This window comes from Sciurus carolinensis, chromosome 3, assembly GCF_902686445.1.
Source record: "Sciurus carolinensis chromosome 3, mSciCar1.2, whole genome shotgun sequence".
Lineage (NCBI taxonomy): Eukaryota > Metazoa > Chordata > Mammalia > Rodentia > Sciuridae > Sciurus > Sciurus carolinensis.
This window is the reverse complement of record NC_062215.1, coordinates 154,918,573-154,938,963: the sequence shown is the minus strand read 5'-3', so window position 1 is coordinate 154,938,963 and position 20,391 is coordinate 154,918,573. Positions and strand designations below refer to the sequence as shown.

At 39.6% G+C, this 20,391-nt stretch overlaps 1 protein-coding gene across 3 annotated transcripts; it reads left to right on the top strand.

The window, feature by feature from the left end:
• The first annotated feature begins 805 nt into the window (after positions 1–805).
• Positions 806–19,386, top strand: Idh1 (isocitrate dehydrogenase (NADP(+)) 1). 3 transcript variants are annotated; one of them, XM_047546238.1, is made up of 10 exons: positions 806–961; positions 2,033–2,102; positions 4,549–4,686; positions 7,186–7,477; positions 9,944–10,049; positions 11,461–11,638; positions 12,791–12,942; positions 15,472–15,612; positions 16,444–16,606; positions 18,432–19,386. In XM_047546238.1, the coding sequence occupies exons 3-10, from the start codon at positions 4,565–4,567 to the stop codon at positions 18,520–18,522; spliced, it is 1,245 nt and encodes a 414-aa protein (XP_047402194.1). In that variant the 5' UTR covers positions 806–961; positions 2,033–2,102; positions 4,549–4,564; the 3' UTR covers positions 18,523–19,386. The 3 variants fall into 3 exon arrangements, with proteins under 3 accessions (XP_047402194.1, XP_047402195.1, XP_047402196.1); XM_047546239.1 differs by lacking the exon at positions 806–961 and adding an exon at positions 1,072–1,119; XM_047546240.1 differs by lacking the exon at positions 806–961 and adding an exon at positions 1,489–1,788.
• Positions 19,387–20,391: the final 1,005 nt, after the last annotated feature.

The window sequence follows — 20,391 nt, the reverse complement described above, 5'->3', positions numbered from 1 at the left end:
TCCTACAAATAGCAACATAAAATACTCTTTTTTTCCCCCATGTGTTCGAGGCTAAGAAATACACACGCAAAATAAATATCTGGAGGAAATGGGATTTTTAAAAGTTCACTGTTTTCTAAGACTTCATATATTTAGTCCAGCTTCCTTGAAACCGGGATAATGATCTCTTTCATTATGTTTCAATGCAAATTGTAAGTGGAGTTTATTTATTAGTACGTGGTAGAAACTGGAATTATAGGTGCACAAACCCCGAAGACCTTATTGGTGGTGGTGGGAATTAATTTACTGTGGCAAGGCTGTTTGTGTATCTGTTGCATCCTTTGCATTCTGGCAGCGCCGAGAGTCCCCCAAAACAGCCCCCCACTTGGCTGGAACACTCTCCTTCCAAAGGCACATTCCAGTCTACAGAACATGCGGCAGCGGCGGGAAGGGGACCCGCCGGGGTGCCAGGCTGGGTGCTCGGCCCCCGTTTGCCTTTACTGCCGACCTGAAAACACGCTTCATAGTGCCCAAGATTGTTACTTGGCCCTGGGTGCCGCAGCCCCAGCTCGCGCAGCTCGCCGGCCTGCAGGTGGCATTCTGCGTGGAGCGGAATTCCAGCTGCACGAAAGCCCCTCCCCCCCACCTGGAACTCGCGGAGGTTGCTCTAAGGACTAAGCCCAACTCCTCTGGGCCCGCCCCTAGGCCCTGGCCCCGCCCAACCCGGGGAGTCGGCCGGCGGCCATTGGAGGCTGGGGCGGGGCTCCGGGAGGTGGGCTGAGGGGGTGGGGCTTGGGAGGGGACAAAAGCCGGGAAGAGGAAAAGCCCTGACCCGCCCACTGGTCCCTGCAGCTGTACGGAGGTGGTGTCAGAAGCTGAAACAGCCGGGGCCCAGTCAGGCTTGCCTGTGTGTGCGTGTGAGTTTGAGCGTGTGAATAGCTGTGGCGCCTCCGGCTGCTCGCCAACGTACCTTCCCCTGCAGGTAAACTCAGGCTTCGAGGGGCGGCCCAGGTCCCTGGCTGTTGTGGGAGGCTTCAATTCATGAAAGGCTGGAATGTGGAAAAGAAAGGAAGCTCAGATCTTGGGTATGGAGGAAGGAACTTAGCGGAAAGGCCTGAGTTCCAGGAGGGACAAATCCAGGTATTGGGCGTGGGAAAGGGAAAATAGGAGGAAGAGGGTGCACGTATGTATGGAAACCTGCTCTTGGCCATGGGAGGACAAAATTGGGCGCCGAGGAAGTTGGATGCAGTGACAGATGGAAGACCAGATCTGCACACGGAAAGGAAAATCTTGCTATAGGAGGTTTCAAGGATGCACAGAAGACCGTCTTTGATGTAGTATGAAGAAAACATGCGACAGTAGGGAACTGGGTGCAAAGAAGTGTAAGCTGAGGACTTGGGCGTGGACAGCGAACTCAGGCGGCGGGGACTGGCTGTGGCACACTAATGCGTCCGCTTGGGGGCATGAGGGGGCGGAGCTCTGGTTTGGGTGGGAGAACTGTTTCCTAAACCACCCCGGGGAGGCGGTGGGGGTTGGGAAAGCATCCCCCTTTGGCCTGGATTTCGAGTTCTAAGAGGGGCGTTACCCGGCCAGCACCGAGTGTCTGGGGATTAAAGGTCCCGGCACCAGATAGGGAACAGCAGGAGTGGAAATCTGGAAAGAGGAACGCGGCCAGCTTCCGTTGGAGCCTTCTTGCACAACGACCAAAGGGACATCTGCAAGCTCACAGCGTCACCCGAGGACGTACAAACCCCTAGACCCGCTAACAGACTGCAGACCGGGGACACTCCCTCGGACGCACCCTTGGATGTGTGCACGCAGAAATATTTGTACTCCCTTGACCTTTATTTGGAAGGTGCCTGTGGACCCAGAGCTGCCCTTTGCTCCTCTGGGTATTCAGCACTGTACTTTAAACCAGATAAACCGGGCTTTCTGACTGGTATTAAAAACAGCTAAATCCTCCTGACGGGTGTGTGTGTGTGTGTGTGTGTGTGTGTGTGTGTGCGTGTGTGTGCGTTAAGACTTTTCTATTCCCGGTTTTGTTTTGTTTTAGGAGATAAATTGCAATCGAATCTGCAAGATTGAGAGGAGTTGGGGTGATTAGAAGTTGATTCACTATAAAGGTGAGAATTCCTAATTCCTCCTCTTCTGTACTTTCGTTGATGTGGCCATACTGCCTTTAATTGGTCTTGGGGGTGAGCAATGGAGCAAGTCAAAAATATTTCCAGTGATAAACTGCAACCGCTTTGTTTCTTTTAGCCTAGTGTCTTCTCTGATCTGCAAGAGACTATTTTTGGCCAGCAATTATTGTAGTTCTTAAACACAACCTTTAAAAATTGGCTAAAAATTTGAGGTTAACAGAAATAAAATTAAATAAAAAGAGCAAGTGACTCTTTTTGTTTAAGCTACCCTGTGTTATTATTCCAAGTTTATTTTCTGGAATTGCACTACTATGTCAGGAGATTGGAGTTGAGCTACCTTCAGATTAAATAAATGAACTGGTTGCTATTCATTTATTGGGCTTGGAACAGCCCTTCTTTCAGAAGTTGGGGTTGGGTGGAGACAAAAGTAGAGGCACAAGAATGCAGTGAATCCAGTGAGACCTAAAGACTAAGATATTAAAATCAAATTCAGAAGAAACACACCAATGCCTTATAGTGCAGTAACAATAAAGCTTTTTTGTTGTTGTTATAAGGTGGTAAGAATTTAATACATAAAGAACATGGGGAAAACTTAAAATATTCAGTAATGCATTATAACATGTAGAAAAATTATTGCAGAGTATATTTACGTTCACTAAGAAGGAAATAATGAACTAAAAAAAAAAAAAAAAATGCTGTCCCTTAGTTTTGACATTTTAAGTACAGAGTCTGATCCATTAACTATTTACCATCAAGGAAAAATAGCCAAGTCATAACTGTTGCATAATACTATGTAAGAACATGGCTAAGAAAATGTAGTATCAAAACCAAGATAAGCTTGCTGCTTTTCTTTTTGTTTTGTTTTAAAGCAAAGACAAATATGAAAATAGGATTAAGCATGACTGTATTATACACTTTAAGCTATACTATAAAATGTTCTTGAAATTACTGATAAAAGTAATTAACCCATCCACAAGTTATTCTGGTTGAGTTCTGTGTTCCCCAGTTTGTTCTAGGGAGTCTCCTGAACACTAGTAAAGCAGGATTTTAAAATTGCAAATTTGGGAAATAAAAGTGGGCCTGAGGGTTGGGATTATATCCTCATTTATCACAAGAAACTGAAGTTTACACCCTACTCAATATTATGACTTTTTTTTTTTTTTTTTTTCTTTTGCGGTACTGGGGATCGAACTCAGGGCCTTGTGCTTGTAAGGCAAGCACCCTAAAAGTTGAGCTATCTCCCCAGCCCTTCAATATTATAATTTCGTATTTAAAGACCAGAATGCTTTAGCTCAACAGTTCATGAGAGACTGTTTTTCAGCTTCTTATCTAACCTTTTGTTGTTGTTTTTTCAATTCATTTCTCCTGACTTTTCCAGTCCTCAGCTCTAACTTAAGAGGTTAAAAGCAATTTGCAGTTGTGTTGCTGGGGGAAAAGTTTCTATTAAAGTGTCATGATAAGGAACAGATTCTTTTAGCAGGCTCAAGGCCTCTTTCTCTTGGGGAACAAGCAGAAACCATGGTCTTCTTTGAAGGCTCACAATTTCATTTCTTCCAAAGGATCCAACTTTGTCCTTTACGGGAGTCAGATTAATTGGTATTTTCTACCCCCACACTCCACTTTTTAAAGTGCCATATCTCTCTAAAATAATGCTGCTTCCCTATCCCACTCATTAGCAGCTTTCCCTTGCCTATGAACAGCCAGAGGAACCATATAGGATACTGAGGAACAAGACTGGGACATGCTTGGTTCCTGGGCAAGGGACTTTTCGTATTCAGATTTCTCTAATTGAGAAGTCATTTGTATTTAGCTGCACATCTCTGAAGCCTGTGTTGTCTCTAGGAAAGCAGAGGTCCACCAGGAATTCTTTGTCTTGTACTTTTAAAGTTAACCAGAATATGGGTCACAAGAACCTGTTGAATCTCCTCCATGGTAGTTATTTTAACCAAAACAGCCTCTTAGGAGAAATACTAGCACTTGCCATTCTGCTCATCTTGTGGGCCCAGTAAAATTTGGAATTGGACAGAAGTGTTCAAATAGCATGATATTGTGAAAATAATCTCATTTCATAAGACAAACCAATAGTTGAGAATAGTGATTACATTATTAAGGGCATGTACAAGGTCAGATACTCCTACCCTTTAGCAAGGTGGCCTTGGCAAAGCTAGTTTTCTCTGCAGGTAAAATGGTAAAACAATTTCCATCTTATAGGAATGTCTGATAGGACTGACTCAAACCACTTGTAAAGCATGCAACACAATGGTTTATACAGAGAATGTGCTCAATTCTGATGGTAAATATAATTGTTATTTGCTTTGCATTTAACTACTGTTATGAACTATTCTTTTAGTAGTCACCAGATTGCTTATATTTCTACTTTATAATGAAATAATAATGAGGCATATATCTGATCTGTTTTTCTTTTTAGATTTATTTAAGTAAAAATGTCCAAAAAAATCCATGGCGGGTCTGTGGTAGAGATGCAAGGAGATGAGATGACACGGATCATTTGGGAACTGATTAAAGAAAAACTCATTTTTCCCTATGTGGAATTGGATCTGCATAGGTAAATGAATTATTCCTCAATGAAACTAGCAGACTCAGAAAGCTTAATCTAAGTTATTTCAGGGTGCAGTTGGCTTTTAAAAATAAATATAGCCCTGTTTTGTGAACAAGATTTAAATATATTCAGATAAACCTTCTATTTTAATTTAATGTACTACTAAAAAACTGGATTCATCATTATCTAGAACTCAAGAATTATAAGGGGAACAAATTTTGAGGGCGTCCTAACCCTGTGTCCAGTGATAGTTTTATTTGTTAAAGAACTTAACAATAACCCACGACCTGCGGACCAACTCAGTGATAGTTTTATTTGTAATAAATCAGTGCCCCAGAGTAGTACAACGTATTATTTGTGGAAGTGAAAAAAATTAGAGGATGTAAAAAACAGAAGGCTAAAAGTATTGAACACAATTTTGTCCTTTCAAGCCCAATTTTCTGTCACTTTCCTTAATCGGTCAGTGGGTATTTTCCCTTTTCTTTCTTGGCCTTTTGCCTGTTCATACAGTTGCTGTACAGAAAGAACCCTTGTAGTTACTTACTGAGACCTACCTTCAGGTCCCAGTTCCCTTAGGTCATCTGAGTCCCTTTACCCTGACTTTGTAGTGTTTGGGGGGAGATGTGAAAGTATATTCATAATTCTCTCATTTGTTTTCCTATGTTTTTTATAAGTAACTCTTGCTTTTTATACATTCAAACTAGGGAGAGTCAGAATTTTTAAAAGGGTGAAATGACTGACGCCTGGCGTAGTATAATATTGAGCAACACATTCAGACAAATTGCTGGCAACAGTTAAGTGTTTGCCTCCATCCAGAATTATTCAGAACATGTCCTGAGGACCTGTTAACTTGCTTTGGTTTAGGCTTTCAGTTCTCATGGTGTCATTAGACACCCTTTTTAATTGTTCTAAAATTAAGCTGCCGATAATGTCTGTATTGCAACCACCATGTGGTGTAAAGACTGCTTGCAGAAGTCCACCAAACATACAGGGAACAAAGCATAAAAACAGCTTCTAAGTCAGTTGAAGCTTTTCACAAACTCTCTCCTGTTTCAGAACTTTGCAAGACAATATGTGAACTTGCAGGGTTTTACAGGGTCCAAAATAATAATGCTAGCCTCTTTAGTTGAGACTCATAAGTCCTTTTAAAGGGGTGTCTTTATGCCTAGACAGAAAAAGAGTCAGTGGCTATGGACTAAAAAATTCCTGGAAGTTCAAATAAGTTTTAAGTTGTTCCAAAATTGCTATTATTTCTGACTGCTTCTTTCTGAGAGGAGTGTAGCGATTAATTGGTTTTGTTTTGTGGAGGCTCAGTAATAGTCCTGGCTATTTATTTATTCTTTTCTCTTAGAAATGTTAAGGGAAGCAGAAAATCCACTAATTTTTGGTAGATTCTTCTGATGAGAATGGTTTCTAGGAACATGAAAACTTTTGGCCATCCCTGTGGAGCTGGGATTAGATATTTATCTATATTCAGCATTTCCTGGGCAGGAAGATAAGAAAGTTTATGGCTTTCTTAGGTTTATATGAATTATCTAAGGTTGAAGCGTTAGTAATTTTTTTATTTGCAAATCAATCAAGATTGCTATTTCTGTGTTTGCATTAGCAGTTGGGATATCTAAGGAAAGGAAGATCCAAAAACTAAGAACAGAAATCTAGAGATTTATTGGTTTAGCAATATTTGAGATCTGAAAAATTTTAAATTCTTAGAGAACAAAATAAATTATTCTATTATTTTGTTTTTACTACTTTCCACAAACTATTGCATACTTGAAATAAAGCTTTGCAATCTTGTTTTTATGTTCCATGAATAACCAACATTCATTCACCTCTGAATTACCTGCAGTCTGGGTGTTGGTGTACATTAAGCTAAAACTCTGTGGTATATACAAAACCGTTGATGGATTCCACTACTTATCCAATAAACTGCAGGCTTGTTTCCAGAACAAAGAGACTTGCCCAAGAATTAGGGGAAGGTTCACCTTATGACTAACTGGCATCAATGAAGAAGTCATTAGCATTTTTGGCATGACAGTCATATCTATCTTCTACCACTTTAATGTCAAAATACAAAACATCCGTTAAGCCTTCTACCCTTTTATGTTTCAGGCACAATATTTACTAAGGGAAAAATAAGGTGGTGGTTAGGTTTAACTTGTATGCTAATCATATGGAGGGAAACCAGGCCAAAGGGTTGCTCATATGTTGTTATTGCCTCTAGATGGTGAAAAACAGGAGGTAATTTGGCAGAGTTCGTTGGTTTCCATTCAGTTTCCTGATAGACAGCTGCCCACTAGCCTAGTCCTTTAAACACTCTTACTTCCTTCTTGACTTGTCAGCCCTCTTCTGTGTTTAGGGTACATCAATAGTAAAACTTGAGAGATTTAGGTGTCTTTGAGGCCTTCACCTTCTGCACAGCAACCTCTGTCTGCCATCACTAGGGTCATGGGTTATAACCTATCCATTTTTCTGAAAAGTTGTACTGATACTTTTTTCCCTCCCTAGCTATGACTTAGGCATAGAGAATCGTGATGCCACCAATGACCAGGTCACCAAGGATGCTGCAGAAGCTATAAAGAAATATAACGTTGGCATCAAGTGTGCTACTATCACCCCTGATGAGAAGAGGGTCGAGGAGTTCAAATTGAAGCAAATGTGGAAATCACCAAATGGCACCATTCGAAATATTCTGGGTGGCACTGTCTTCAGGGAAGCAATTATCTGCAAAAATATCCCACGACTTGTGAGTGGATGGATAAAACCCATCATCATAGGCCGTCATGCTTATGGGGACCAAGTAAGTCATTTTGGCATAATTTAATTTTCCATATATTTTTACACAACCCAGCTGTTTCAATTTATATATGTTTTAACCTTATCTTTTGGTGTCTATTCCCATTAAGCAAAGTGCAAAATTGAGAAATTCTGATATGTATAGCTATATGTTTACCCACATTTAGATAGAGGTAAATAAAGATAAACTTACAGTAGGTAGACATCTCAACACCTTTCCAAACATGTTTTTTTAATCCTTTTACTATTTATACCATATAATGTGACCATTTTTGTTTTGGTAATTTCCTATGATCCATCCAGATAAGTGGTTTTCAATGTTGGCAGAACAGTAAGATCCACTTATAAATCATTCATTGGTTTGGTTTGGTTTGACTTTACTTTCTTGGTTTGTGTCTTTGTTTTAATTCTGATATCTGAGTCCCACCTACACCAGTTGAAATCTGAATTCAGGCTTTTTAAAGTTTCCCAGGTGATTCTAATGTGCAGATAGGGTTGAGAACCACCAAACATATTAAAGATGATAACTGGCTCAGTAGTCAAAAGCAGTCTAGTTAGAACATTTTCTTCCTGCTTGAAAAACAAAAATGGTTTCTATATTTCTGTACAAATAGACTCATTGCCAAATTAAGCAGAAAAAACTACCAATTAAACAAATTCTAAATTGTGTGTTGAGACAGGTTTCAGATTTTCTCAGAAAGTAGCTTATGTCTTAAAAAAAAAAAAAACTTAAAAACAGGAATCCCTAATGCTAAAATCCAAAATCCACACTTCTGTGTAGTCATCCCTAAAAACAGTGTGGCCTGGGAAAATATCTCTGTTTCTGGGGACAAGGTTGCCTGCTCAGTCCATGAGGAGTCAGTTAACTTTGTTCCACCCTGTGGCTCATGCTGTCCCTTCATCCTGACCAGGCCCTTCACAGGTACCTTCCGGAGACCCAAGCAAGGAAGGAGGGCAAGAGTACAAACTCCCTACTCCTGGGACCACCACCCTAAGTTCTTAGCAATTCTGTCTTTTTTTTTTTTTTTTTTTAATAATTGTGGCATCAGTCATTTGGAAGAATGGACATTCTGATGTTTAAAGTCAAGATTATAATTTTTAAATGCCAGGTCGATTCACTGTTTTAATGTGCATAAACTCTATATAAATCATTCACAGTACCTAATGCCTCAGTTCTTCCTTTTGAGAAAGGAGAACAAATTAGCAACCCATAGTAAAGGACTTTATATGTCAGAAGTGTTCTTTGTAGAGTAGATATTGAATCTTTTGTTATCTGACTGCTCTTTTACCTACTGTTAGTATTACTCTAAACCAATAGGTGTGACTGGCACTTGCCAATTCCTAACTCCAAGTGAACCATTTAACCCAAGTCACTGAGTAAGTTTCTGTGCACCAATGACTTGTGAATGCCACATGTGTTCCAGGCACATTTCTCCAGTGGAGTGGCTTAGGCTCATGAGGGAGGTGGTTGTTCTTGAACAGGATTTTTTTGGGGGGGAAGTCATCAACTTGTCAAGTTGCTTCCAGATGATTGTTTCATGTGGACAAGTCCTGGGCCTGGTGTCACGAACAGTGATAACTGGAGCCCTGAGAATCTAAATAAGGACCAGATCCCAAGCCTCTGGACTCGGGATGCATTATTTCCATTTTAACACAGTGATATCTTTGTAAGATTGATGTAAGAATCAAATGAGATCAGCTTAAAGCATCTGGCATGTAGTAAGGACGAAGCATCAACTCCATCATCATTTTCAGCACAACTAGGATTATAATCCTCCCTGCAGGAGAGCTTTCCCAGCCCCTAGTCTAGGTCATATCTCTCCATCACCATGCAGCATTTTTATTGATTTATTGGTTTATGCCTTTTCCAACATTTGAACCCTCTTCTGTCTCTTCTCACTTAGGATTGTCTTTTTAGGCTGTTAAGCTTCCTAAAGGAAAGTATCTTGTGTTATTCTCTGTCTTTCTGTATCATTGCCCATAAAACTGCCCCATACATGGTAGCCATCTAATAAATACTGATTGACTTTTTAGTGCACTACCACTAACTAGAGGAACTCTCTGGACTATCCTCTTCATCCCTGTCTCTTCAAACAAAAGATCTGCCAGGTGTAGTGGCACATGCCTGTTATTCTAGCAACTCAGGAGGTGGAGGCAGGAGAATCACAAGTTCGAGGCCAGCCTCAGCAACTTGGGAGACCCTGTCTCAAAGTAATAAAAAGTAAAATAAAAAAGACTGGGAATGTGACTCAGTGGTTACACATCCCTGAGTTCAATTCCCAGTACCAAAAAAAAAAAAAAAAAGGTCAGGCTATACTCTCCTGTTTGTATAGGTGTCTTCTTGCTCTCACGTGTGTGTGTTCCCTTCTCTCTCTCTCTCCCTCACAGATATATGTACAAATATATATCTCTGTATAATTCCTATTGGCGTATTTTTATTTTTTTTGATACCTTTTTCTTACCTATACAGTATAGAGCAACTGATTTTGTTGTTCCTGGACCTGGAAAAGTAGAGATAACCTACACACCAAGTGATGGAACCCAGAAGATGACATACCTGGTACATAACTTTGAAGGTATGAATGAATCCATCATAAGCTATGTTTGTTTTCTTTTTTTTTTTTAACAAATGATTTAGAAAACATTATTACTTTTTTTTTTTTTTTTTTTTTTTTAGGTTAGTTATGTGGCTGCCTAAAAATATAACCTAATTGTAACTTCTACAAAACCCAAAATCTAATCTAAAAAAGTAATTGGTTCCATGCTCTCCCATGGCATGGATAAAGCATGAAGCACTTAACTGGAAATGCATGTAGGCAAAAACAAAGAGACATTTATGCGTTTGTCTTAAAATACGGAGGGAAGGTTGGCAGGAATCCATTGCACAAATGGTATAAATCAAACATTAGTAGCCCCAAATCACCTGTCAAGCAATCCTGTCCTTTGCTCTGGTGGGGTTCATATTTGGAAATGGTGGCATTATTTGCTAAAATTTTCTCCTTGCCTTTCTGGGAATTTATCCTGTGACAGTGAAACATTTACTTTTTGTCTTTTCTACCCCTTCAAAGGTTCGTTAGGGCAAATCTCACCGAAAAGTTGTTGAAAGCACTCATTTAAACAAACAAAGAAGATAATACCTACGTATCTTTCCTTTTTCTTTTTTTCTTTTTTTAAGATTTCTTTATTTTATTTATTCTAATTAGTAGTGCATGACAGGTGAATGCATTTATACATTTTGATAGACACATATTGAAGGATCACTTTGGTCATACAGTCATGTAGGTACATGAGGTAATAATGTCTGTTTTATTCTACTCTCATTCCTTTCCCCATATCCCTTAATGTCATCTTAATAGAATCTAGTTCTGTGAGTTTCAGCCCTTCTCACTTTCTGAGTCCAAGTTAATCCTAAGAGTTGGCATGGGTTCAAGTTCTGACTTTCGGTAATAACAGGGTTCAACTAATAAAAGTTGTGAAACACCAGTGATTACATGTAGTGTAATTATTTCCACCTATTACAGTAGGCATGCTTAGTATCCTTCAGGAAATTACAAGAATTTTCATTTAGTATTTAAAATGCAAATCTTTCTCAAAAATTAAGGACTAAATACACCCTTAAGTTTAAAATACATGTTGGAAATTGTTAAAGTACATAAGAAACAGATTCAAAATTATTTACCCATTCTTGAGTGTATTTCTGGTTCATATTAATAGTTTTTGGTATTTCAGTATCTTTGGGATCCTCAAGACCTTATTAACATGGCTCTTCCAAAACAAGTTAGAATATCCTTATCTAGGACTGACTTTTATCCTATCCAGTCCCTCAAAAACTCCTGAACTATTCAGTTTGAAAGGCTGCCAAGGACTTTTGAAGTCTAGGCTCTGCCAGGGGAGCCAAGAATTGGTCCTTTGGTTGTGGTGGATGACTTTAACCTTGTTCCAGCTATCCCATGTTTACTTTCTTTTTTCTCTCATTGCTCTCTGCAGTGGGTGGTGGAGTTGCTATGGGAATGTACAATGAAGACAAGTCAATTGAAGATTTTGCACACAGTTCCTTCCAAATGGCTCTGTCGAAGGGTTGGCCTTTGTATCTGAGCACCAAAAACACTATTCTGAAGAAATATGATGGGCGCTTTAAAGATATCTTTCAGGAGATATACGACAAGTAACTGCAGTTCTTTATTCCTTTTTCTTTCTTTTGTTTTCAAGTAGGCTGGCATTTATGGTATAGAATTTGCATTTCCTTAGCCCTTTGATTCTGTGACAAATCAAGTGAAAATCTTCACTAATACTTAAATTAGATAAGAACAAACCTAAGATTTAGCAGGAGTGAAACAAAACCACTCTGAGTTGCTTTCAGAAAGTAAAAGTGTTCTTTAAAAAGAGCCCATCATTAATTTTGTGCAGAGCCAGGATTGTTTAGTATTTGAATAAAGTACCCTATTAGTAATATAAAGTTCTGATTTGTCAAATATCTGAGTTTATGAGTCAGGCCCATTTTCTTCTTTCTGAAAACCATTGTTATGATTGAAAACTCTACTTTACATGGTCTTTTGAACTTAAGTCTAAGTTTATAACAGCCTTGGGCCCAACAACCCCTGAAGGGAGCCTGTGTTACCTCTTCAGTTGGCATCATGTCCTGTCAGGTGCAGATCAGAAAAATCTTTCTGAAGGCATTTTGATTCCCTCTTCCAATTATCCATCTGTACTAAGCCTAGAAACAGTCCAGTAGTATGTCTGGTTTCCTGAATGATATCAAGCCACTGGAATATCTTATTTTTTCCTTTGTTACATTTTTTTTTCTTTTCAGCACTGGGGATTGAACCCAGAGGTGCCTTACCAGTGACCTATATCCCCAGCCCTTTTTATTTCTCATTTTAAGATAGGGTCTTGTTAAATTGCTGAGAATCTTGCTAAATTGCTGAGTACTTACAATCCTCCTGCCTGAACCTCCATAGTTGCTGGGATTACAGGAATAAGCCACCACACCCAGCTTCCTTTGCTACATTCTTAAAAGAATCTGAGTCTCAAGAATCTTATCAGTACTATATTGAAAATTAGAAATTAAAGCAATAGTTGGGACAGTCTACTGTATCACACCTTCCCTACAAGTTGTGACAGATGGCCAAATTGGGGTTTCATAGCCAGAAAATTATTGGGCAGAGATTTAGCCTGTGTTGGGTTCCCAAGTTTGTGCCATGTCTACTGAAAAGGCTACTTGCTCCCTACCCCCTTCCAAACCTTTGGAAGAAGCAGATGACATCCCTGAAAAGCCAACTTCCTTTTTGATTGTTCTTATTTTTCTCTTGTTTCTTAGGCAGTACAAATCCCAATTTGAAGCCCAAAAGATCTGGTATGAGCATAGGCTCATCGATGACATGGTGGCTCAAGCTATGAAATCAGAAGGAGGCTTCATCTGGGCCTGTAAAAACTATGATGGTGATGTGCAGTCAGACTCCGTGGCCCAAGGTAAGGAGCCAGAGCAGCAGGTGGAGGTGGAGCCTGGCTGCTAGCCCTGAGGTCATTCCATGGTAGATCTCTAGTTTGGGAAGAGGGATTTCATAGTCCTTAGTTGGAAAACCATGAGATGCTAGTGCTATAAAGCATCCAGGCCCATCATTTCATCCCCAGCTCAGACTGGAGAAGTGAATCGTTTGAGGTCACAGAGGAAATAAATAGGGGGTTGACACTGCTGGCTCCAGCCTTATGTTAAACTCATCTTATCCTTTTTCCCTACTTGAAGTTTTAAAACTTCCAACAGGAAGCTAACTACCTGATCCAAATATCACCACCTTTCCCTGAATTCATTTTCCCTCTGGTGAGATTGTGAGACCCAAGGGTAATCAGGCAAGCAGGAGCAATAGAGTGAGTGAGTGGCCTGGGTTGTCTGACAGCCAAGGGTGATATCTCAGGAGCTTATTCATCTGGTGATAGGTCCTGATCATGCTCCTACTGCCAGGCTTGAGATACACACACACACACACACACACACACACACACACATACATCTTCTTTCTTTCTTTTCCTTTTCTTTTTTTTTTTTTTTTAAGTTTACTGCTTAGCTTTCAACTCAAAGGGAATTGTACAAAGAAATATTGAGCAAAGAAGTCCAGGGCCTTTCACAGAAATTCCAGGAACCAGGTACTTCATGCCAGGGTAATTGGTCAAATCAACAGAAATTGTCCTTGCCCTGTTTTCCTCAGCACCAAGTTGCTGCTCAGTTTCAGTTACTAGTGGTAGCTGTAGAAACTTGAGTCTCCCCAGATGAATGTTTGCATAGGCTTTCATTATGTTTATTTTCCCCCAGGAAGTACTTTTTTCTCTTTGAAAGTTAAACATCTCTAATCAGTTTGAAAATCAGTATACCAGCCCAAAGATTACTTCAATGTCAGATAACTGAATTACACAACTCTTTACCACCACCACCCCACTCCATCTGTCTCCAGATCCTTGGTGGTTGGTACCGAGTGCATGCAGAAAGGTGCACTGCTTTGTGGTGACTCCATGGGGGACAAAGAGAGCTATTCCTTGTCATCAGAGTTCTGGGAGAGGGGCCCAAAGTCATTCCATTCTTAAATGTTCTCCTGGAAACAAGAAGAGCGTACCTAGAGAAACATTCCAGATGTAAATGTCCAGTTAAAGAAGTTTAAAGGACTGTGAAGTGAGAGATCTGAAGTACAATGGGCCCTGATAAGAAACCTACTCAAGACCAGAACCTGTAGATAAGGCGATCTCAGCTAAACAGATGAAAAGCAGCCCAGCTGTCCTTTCGTTCATTCTTCTCTAGAGATATGAACTACTTTGGACTCAGGCTATTTTATTTATGTCCTCAGTTTTGACAATAGCACAAGCTAATATCCTAATATTAATAAGTAGACAAACTCATGATGATATGACCCTGAATTCTCTAATCAATCAATATTTGAGTATCTATGAAACCTCAGAGAAATGCAGTGATATGGAAGGAGCTATTAATTCCACACAGAAATTTCTTATCTGGGCTTGAAGATGACCAAAAACTAAAATGAAATTAGAGTAGAACTACTTGGTCTCCTCTCACACAAAAGTAGCCATCTGTTTATTTATTGTAAGTTTACATTCTTAACTTCACAGGAGCTCATGGGAGGTGACAGAAATAGAGAAAAGGTTCCTGGAATTCAAGTGAAAAAGAGTGCATTAAAAAAAAAAAAAAAATCAAGTGCATGGATTTAACTGCTGGAATATGGTTCTCTGAATAGGAAACCGTGGAAGAGAACTGTTTTGTTGAGGGTATTACAGAGAACAAGGAAGAGCACTTGGAATGTTCCTGGATCCAACCCATCCTGTATTTACCAGCCTTTTTCCCATCCCCATGAGTTTATAAGTAGCTTGAGGGCAGGAGACAACTCTTTAATCTTACTCTGTGGCAGGTATTATTCTGAGAAATATGAATATGTATTCACAAATTATATGTATATTCATCTAATCCCACAATAACACAGTGAAGTAGGTCCTTTTATTATTTTCATTTTACAGGTAGGAAAACTGAGTCATGGCAGCTATGAAGCCACAGAATAGGGTGAAATATAGGCAGTCAGACCCTGCATCTGCCATGATGAAGCAGGTACCCTGAGATAAGTGAGAAACAGTTCAGCTTTTCCAGATCCTTTGACAGAAATTCCAGGAATCAGGTACTTCATGCCAGGGTAATTAGCCAAATCAACAGAAATTGTCCTTGCCCTGTTTTCCTCAGCACCAAGTTGCTGCTCAGTTTCAGTTACTTGTGGTAGCTGTAGAAACTTGGGTCTCCTCAGGTGAATGTTTGCATAGAGATCTATGGAAGAGAATTGTTTGAGACCTGAATACCTCCTTTTCTGAAAGGCAGAAGAACTACTGATGACTCCTTGTGCTCATGCTTTGTTTACCAAGACCTGACAAGATTGAGTCTTTGCTCTCAATGCTGAGAGACCAGTCCTCTTCTCTCAAATGAACCAGTACTTAAAGCTCTGCCACCTACAGGTTATGGCTCCCTTGGCATGATGACCAGTGTGCTGGTTTGTCCTGACGGCAAGACAGTAGAAGCAGAGGCTGCCCACGGGACAGTAACACGCCACTACCGCATGTACCAAAAAGGACAGGAGACGTCCACCAATCCTATTGGTAAGATGGTGTCTACTTCTGCATTGATTTCTGACCTGAGAGTGTTCTCCAAAGGAGCTCTCCAGAGGAACTCATACATGTTCCTCAGGCTACTCAGTGTTTTGTGTGCAAAATCATCAGCCAGTAGCTGATGCGTTCTACTAATAGGAGCTATTTTAATATGCTCAATAATATACTCAAAATGCATTTTTCTATTTTGTGGAAAGAATATACATTACAGAAAGGAATATTATCAATAAATATATCTAACTGTCCCTGGGGCAGTGAAATGTCATTGGATGCTACACATCTAAAAGTGACATGGATCAATCCCCACAAGGTGTCAAGGACAGCACTGTAAAAAGAGATTGCAGTCTGGAACGAGGAAACCCATGTAGACAAAAGATAAGAGAGACTTTTTCTAAGATAGTAAATGCCTTAGGCCTCAAGCACTAGTACCACACCATAAAAATGTAGGGTTTTAATTTTTTCCCATATTTTTTATTGTTATATTATAGTTGTATATAATGGTGGAATTTGTTGTTACATATTTGTACATGCACAAAATACAATAACATAATTTGGCTAATATCACTCCATAGCACATCCCCCTCTTTCCTCCCACCACCCTCTGGTCCCTTTCCTCTGGAGTTTTGAGGTTTGGGGGGGCTGGGTTTATTTGTTTTTTTAGTTTCTATTTGGTAAAGTACATCCTGCTTTCCTAAAACTTCTAGCCTATATGGATATCATCTAATGAAAACCACAACCTAAATTTTTTAAAATGATCTGTTTGGGGGAACTGTGAAAGATTTGGGAATTCCTAGAGCTGGAATGACTGTTTCTCTTTTTTAGCTTCCATTTTTGCCTGGACCAGAGGGTTAGCCCACAGAGCAAAGCTAGATAACAATAATGACCTTGGCATCTTTGCAAAGGCTTTGGAAGAAGTCTGCATTGAGACCATCGAGGCTGGCTTCATGACCAAGGACTTGGCTGCTTGCATTAAAGGCCTACCCAAGTAAGAACGAACTCTGGTCAGATTTCCATTCATCCTCACTGGGCTCAAAACACCAGTGTTTTTTGTAATTTTCTGAATTGATATTCACTACCTTTTTCAGGGGTCAGTGTAGACATTATCTACATAGTGTCAGACAGTGAACATTTCAGACTGTGTGTGTGTGTGTGTGTGGTGCTGGGGACTGAACCCAGGGATGCTCTACCATTGAGCTATATCCCCAACCTGTTTTTATGTTTTTATTTTGAGGCAGGGTCTTGCTAAGTTGCCAGGCTCCCTTTTACTTGTGATCCTCCTACCTTAACCTTCTGATTAGCTGGGCTTACAGGCATATGCCACGAAACCCAACTGCATATTAGTTTTTGTGGGACATACAGTCTTTTGGGAACTATGCAAATACTGAACTTCGCATCTGTTGTTGTGGCAGGAAAGTGGTCATAAATAATACAGAAATGCATGGTTACAGCAGCTTGCCAATCATACTTTCATGTACAAAACCAGGCTGCAGGCTAAATTTGGTCTATGGGCTGGGCTATACTTTGCTGACCTCTGATCTAGTTAACAATAATTGAATGAAAAGGTTCTGTTTTATTTTAAGAAGAAAATGACAGTCTGTTAGAAAAAAGGGATAGCCTTGTTAATTCCACCCCATTGTTTTCTTTAATTTACAAATGAGAAAAACAAGTAGTATAGTATAAGATGTCCAGTTGATTACAGTCCCTTCCTTAAGTGTCAATAACCTTCAGTGCAGTGTTCAAAGTCATGTGCATTGCTTTGGACTTTTCTGAGGACATGGTAACCAGTGTCCTAGCTGCATAAGCTGCTAATCAGATACCTCTCTCAAAGAGTTAATTACCAGGACTCATCTCAAGAAATTCTAGAAAAATTTAACACTAATGCCATGTCCCAACTGGTATATCCTCAGAGATTTCAGTATACCCCAATAAAGTGGATATACTCAATCACTGCAAATTTCTTAACTTGGATTTCCTTCAAGAATACAATGTTTGAAATGTTCTTATCTGTATAGTACATGTAGTATCTATCTATAGGGTCTTTGCAGCCTACTTGATGGGCACGAAATAGCAGGATTGTGTTAGTCCATTGTTTTTTGTTTTTCTTAAATAGAACACTGATGAAAATAAGAACAGTAAAGCTTTTTTAAGAACATGTAACTGTAAGTGAGAATGGAAGTAAAGGCATGGCTATACCCTCAATAGGTTTTATTATTTCTAAGAATGAAGAAGGGGGACGAGTCTTACCGGATTAGTCTAAACCAAAACTCTTTTTTTCTTTTTTTTTTTTTTGTGGTACTGGGGATTGAACCCAGGGCCTTGTGCTTATGAGGCAAGCACGCTACCAACTGAGCTATATCCCCAGCCCTAAACCAAAAGTCTTGATAGTTTCAGCCTCAGTGCTACATGACATGGAACCTACTGTGAATGTTTGTGCATGAGCCTCCACCATGGGATGCCCCGAGCCTGGGTCAGCCCTATGAACTTGGAACGTAGTCATTGCCTGTAGACTTGTAGCTTTGTAACATTAATCAACTGACTTTTAGAAATAGAATACTATTAATATTCTATTAATATAGAATATTATTAATACTATTAATAATAGAATACTATTAATATTCTATTAATATAGAATATTATTAATACTATTAATAATAGAATACTATTAATATTAATAGAAATAGAATACTATTAATATAGAAATAGAATAATATTAATATTATTAGTTAAGTAGCATTTCTAGGATTTTTTTTCTTTACCTCCTACCACATTAGAAACTAAATTTCCTCCTTTTCTTTTTCCTCCTCTTCTAGTGTACAACGTTCTGACTACTTGAATACATTTGAGTTCATGGACAAACTTGGAGAAAACTTGAAGATAAAACTAGCTCAAGCCAAACTTTAATTTCATGCCTGGGCTTAGGAGGATAAATGGTCTTGGTAACTAGGTCTACAGGTTTACATTTTTTTATATTACACTCACAGGTTAAAACAAAATCAATTTTGTAATTTGTTTAAAAACCAGAGTTGATCTTTTCTATAAGTTTACAGCCTTTTTCTTATACATACAGTAATTGCCACCTTCCATGAGTGTGGCAGGGAACTCTTTTTAAATTGTATTTTATTTTCTAGAAGCAGTCTATGAGTTACTTTAGTATTCATTCATATTCACTGTTATTCTTTCTTATGTTCCAATATAAATGACCAAAATCAAGAGTGCTCAAAAGGGTTAACAATAGCCACAGTATTGTTCCCTAAAATAGGTATAAAATAGTACTTTACTCCATTCCCTTGTTGCCCGTGACTGTGGGCACTGGGAATTTTGGTGTTACAGATGTCGCAGTATATGAGGTAGCTATACATTGAATTGCACATGACTAAAACAAAAAGTGTAAGTGTAACTAAAACATGTTGAAAGACACTGCAGTCATTTTTTTTTTTTTTTTTTTTTTTTTTAAGAGAGTATTGAAAGTGTCCAAAATACTAAATGCTTTTGAGGCCACTGGAGAGTTCAGAATAAATACTTCTTGGAGGTTTGTCCTCTGTGTTTGTCTCTTTCTCCTCCTCATCTGGCCTGAGGATTTTGTTACCCTAAATAGCATTTCATCCATGTGCAATAACATAAGCTGCACCTTTTTTGGACTTCTGCTGGCCTGTTTCATTTGTTTCATATAAATGTGATTTCCCAGAGATTGATATTAAACACTATTCTAGTCCAGACTTCATCTGAACTGTTAATTTTAATTAAAATCACGTGCTAATGACTGTTTTCTGCGTTTGTATTTATTGCTTATGCCAAGCACATTCTGCCTCCTAGCCACAGGAATTTAATCTGAAAAAAAAAATCTCTGCCCTCAAGAATTTACTGTGGGGGAAACGGATGGGTAAACAGCGAGAGGTGGATCCTACAGTGAAAGGAATGAGGATGACTAAAGGTCATTACTGAAGGAGTAATTAGACAATAGATTCTGTCCATGCACATGTGGAGGAGTTAAGGCATTATCTTGAAGGTTATTAGGGAACCAGTGAAAACTTTTAAGAAGGAAGGGACACATTCTCATTTTAAAAAGTAACACTTAGGACAGCTCTTTAAAAAGAATGGGTGGTGAAGGGTAGAATGGTGGGCACAATAGAGAGAGGAAGACCAGCTAGGAGACTGCTGGATTACTGCAGGGGGAAATAGGGAAGACCCAGCTGGAGCAGTCGCACTGAGAACTAGATGGATCCCTGAGATATGCTGAGTGGATGAATATGTACTGGCCGGGTAGGTGAGGGCTGAGGGAGGAGAACAAAGAGGCTTCCCAAGCTTCTGGTACCACACTTAGAGAAAGGCTGTCTACATCCCAGCATCTTTGAGAGGGAGGCCCTGTGAGTTTTTGCATTCTCATGCCTCAGAATTCAGTGAGCAGGGGTGGATATCTTGGCTATTTCCTGGTAAGCTTGGAGTCAGGCCACAGATACTTCCTTAGCACACCCCCTTGTAGGCCCAATAAAACATGGAGTTTTTCAGAATCCTGTGGGGTAGAGCTAGCTCAAGATGTATATTTGGCCCAGTTTCCTCAGTGCCACCCTCAATCTAAGCTCATGAGCCTTGAAGCTCTCTTACCAGAATAACACCATGAAGCAGATGAGGCCTTGTGGCTTAGGCAATTTATCCCCAACCAAACTGATGTTAGAAAGCAAGCCACATGAGCTCTCCTGAGGGATGGGGGAATGGGGTATCCATTCATCTCATAAGATCAACCAGGTCACTCAGGCAATAGGGAAAAAAGCA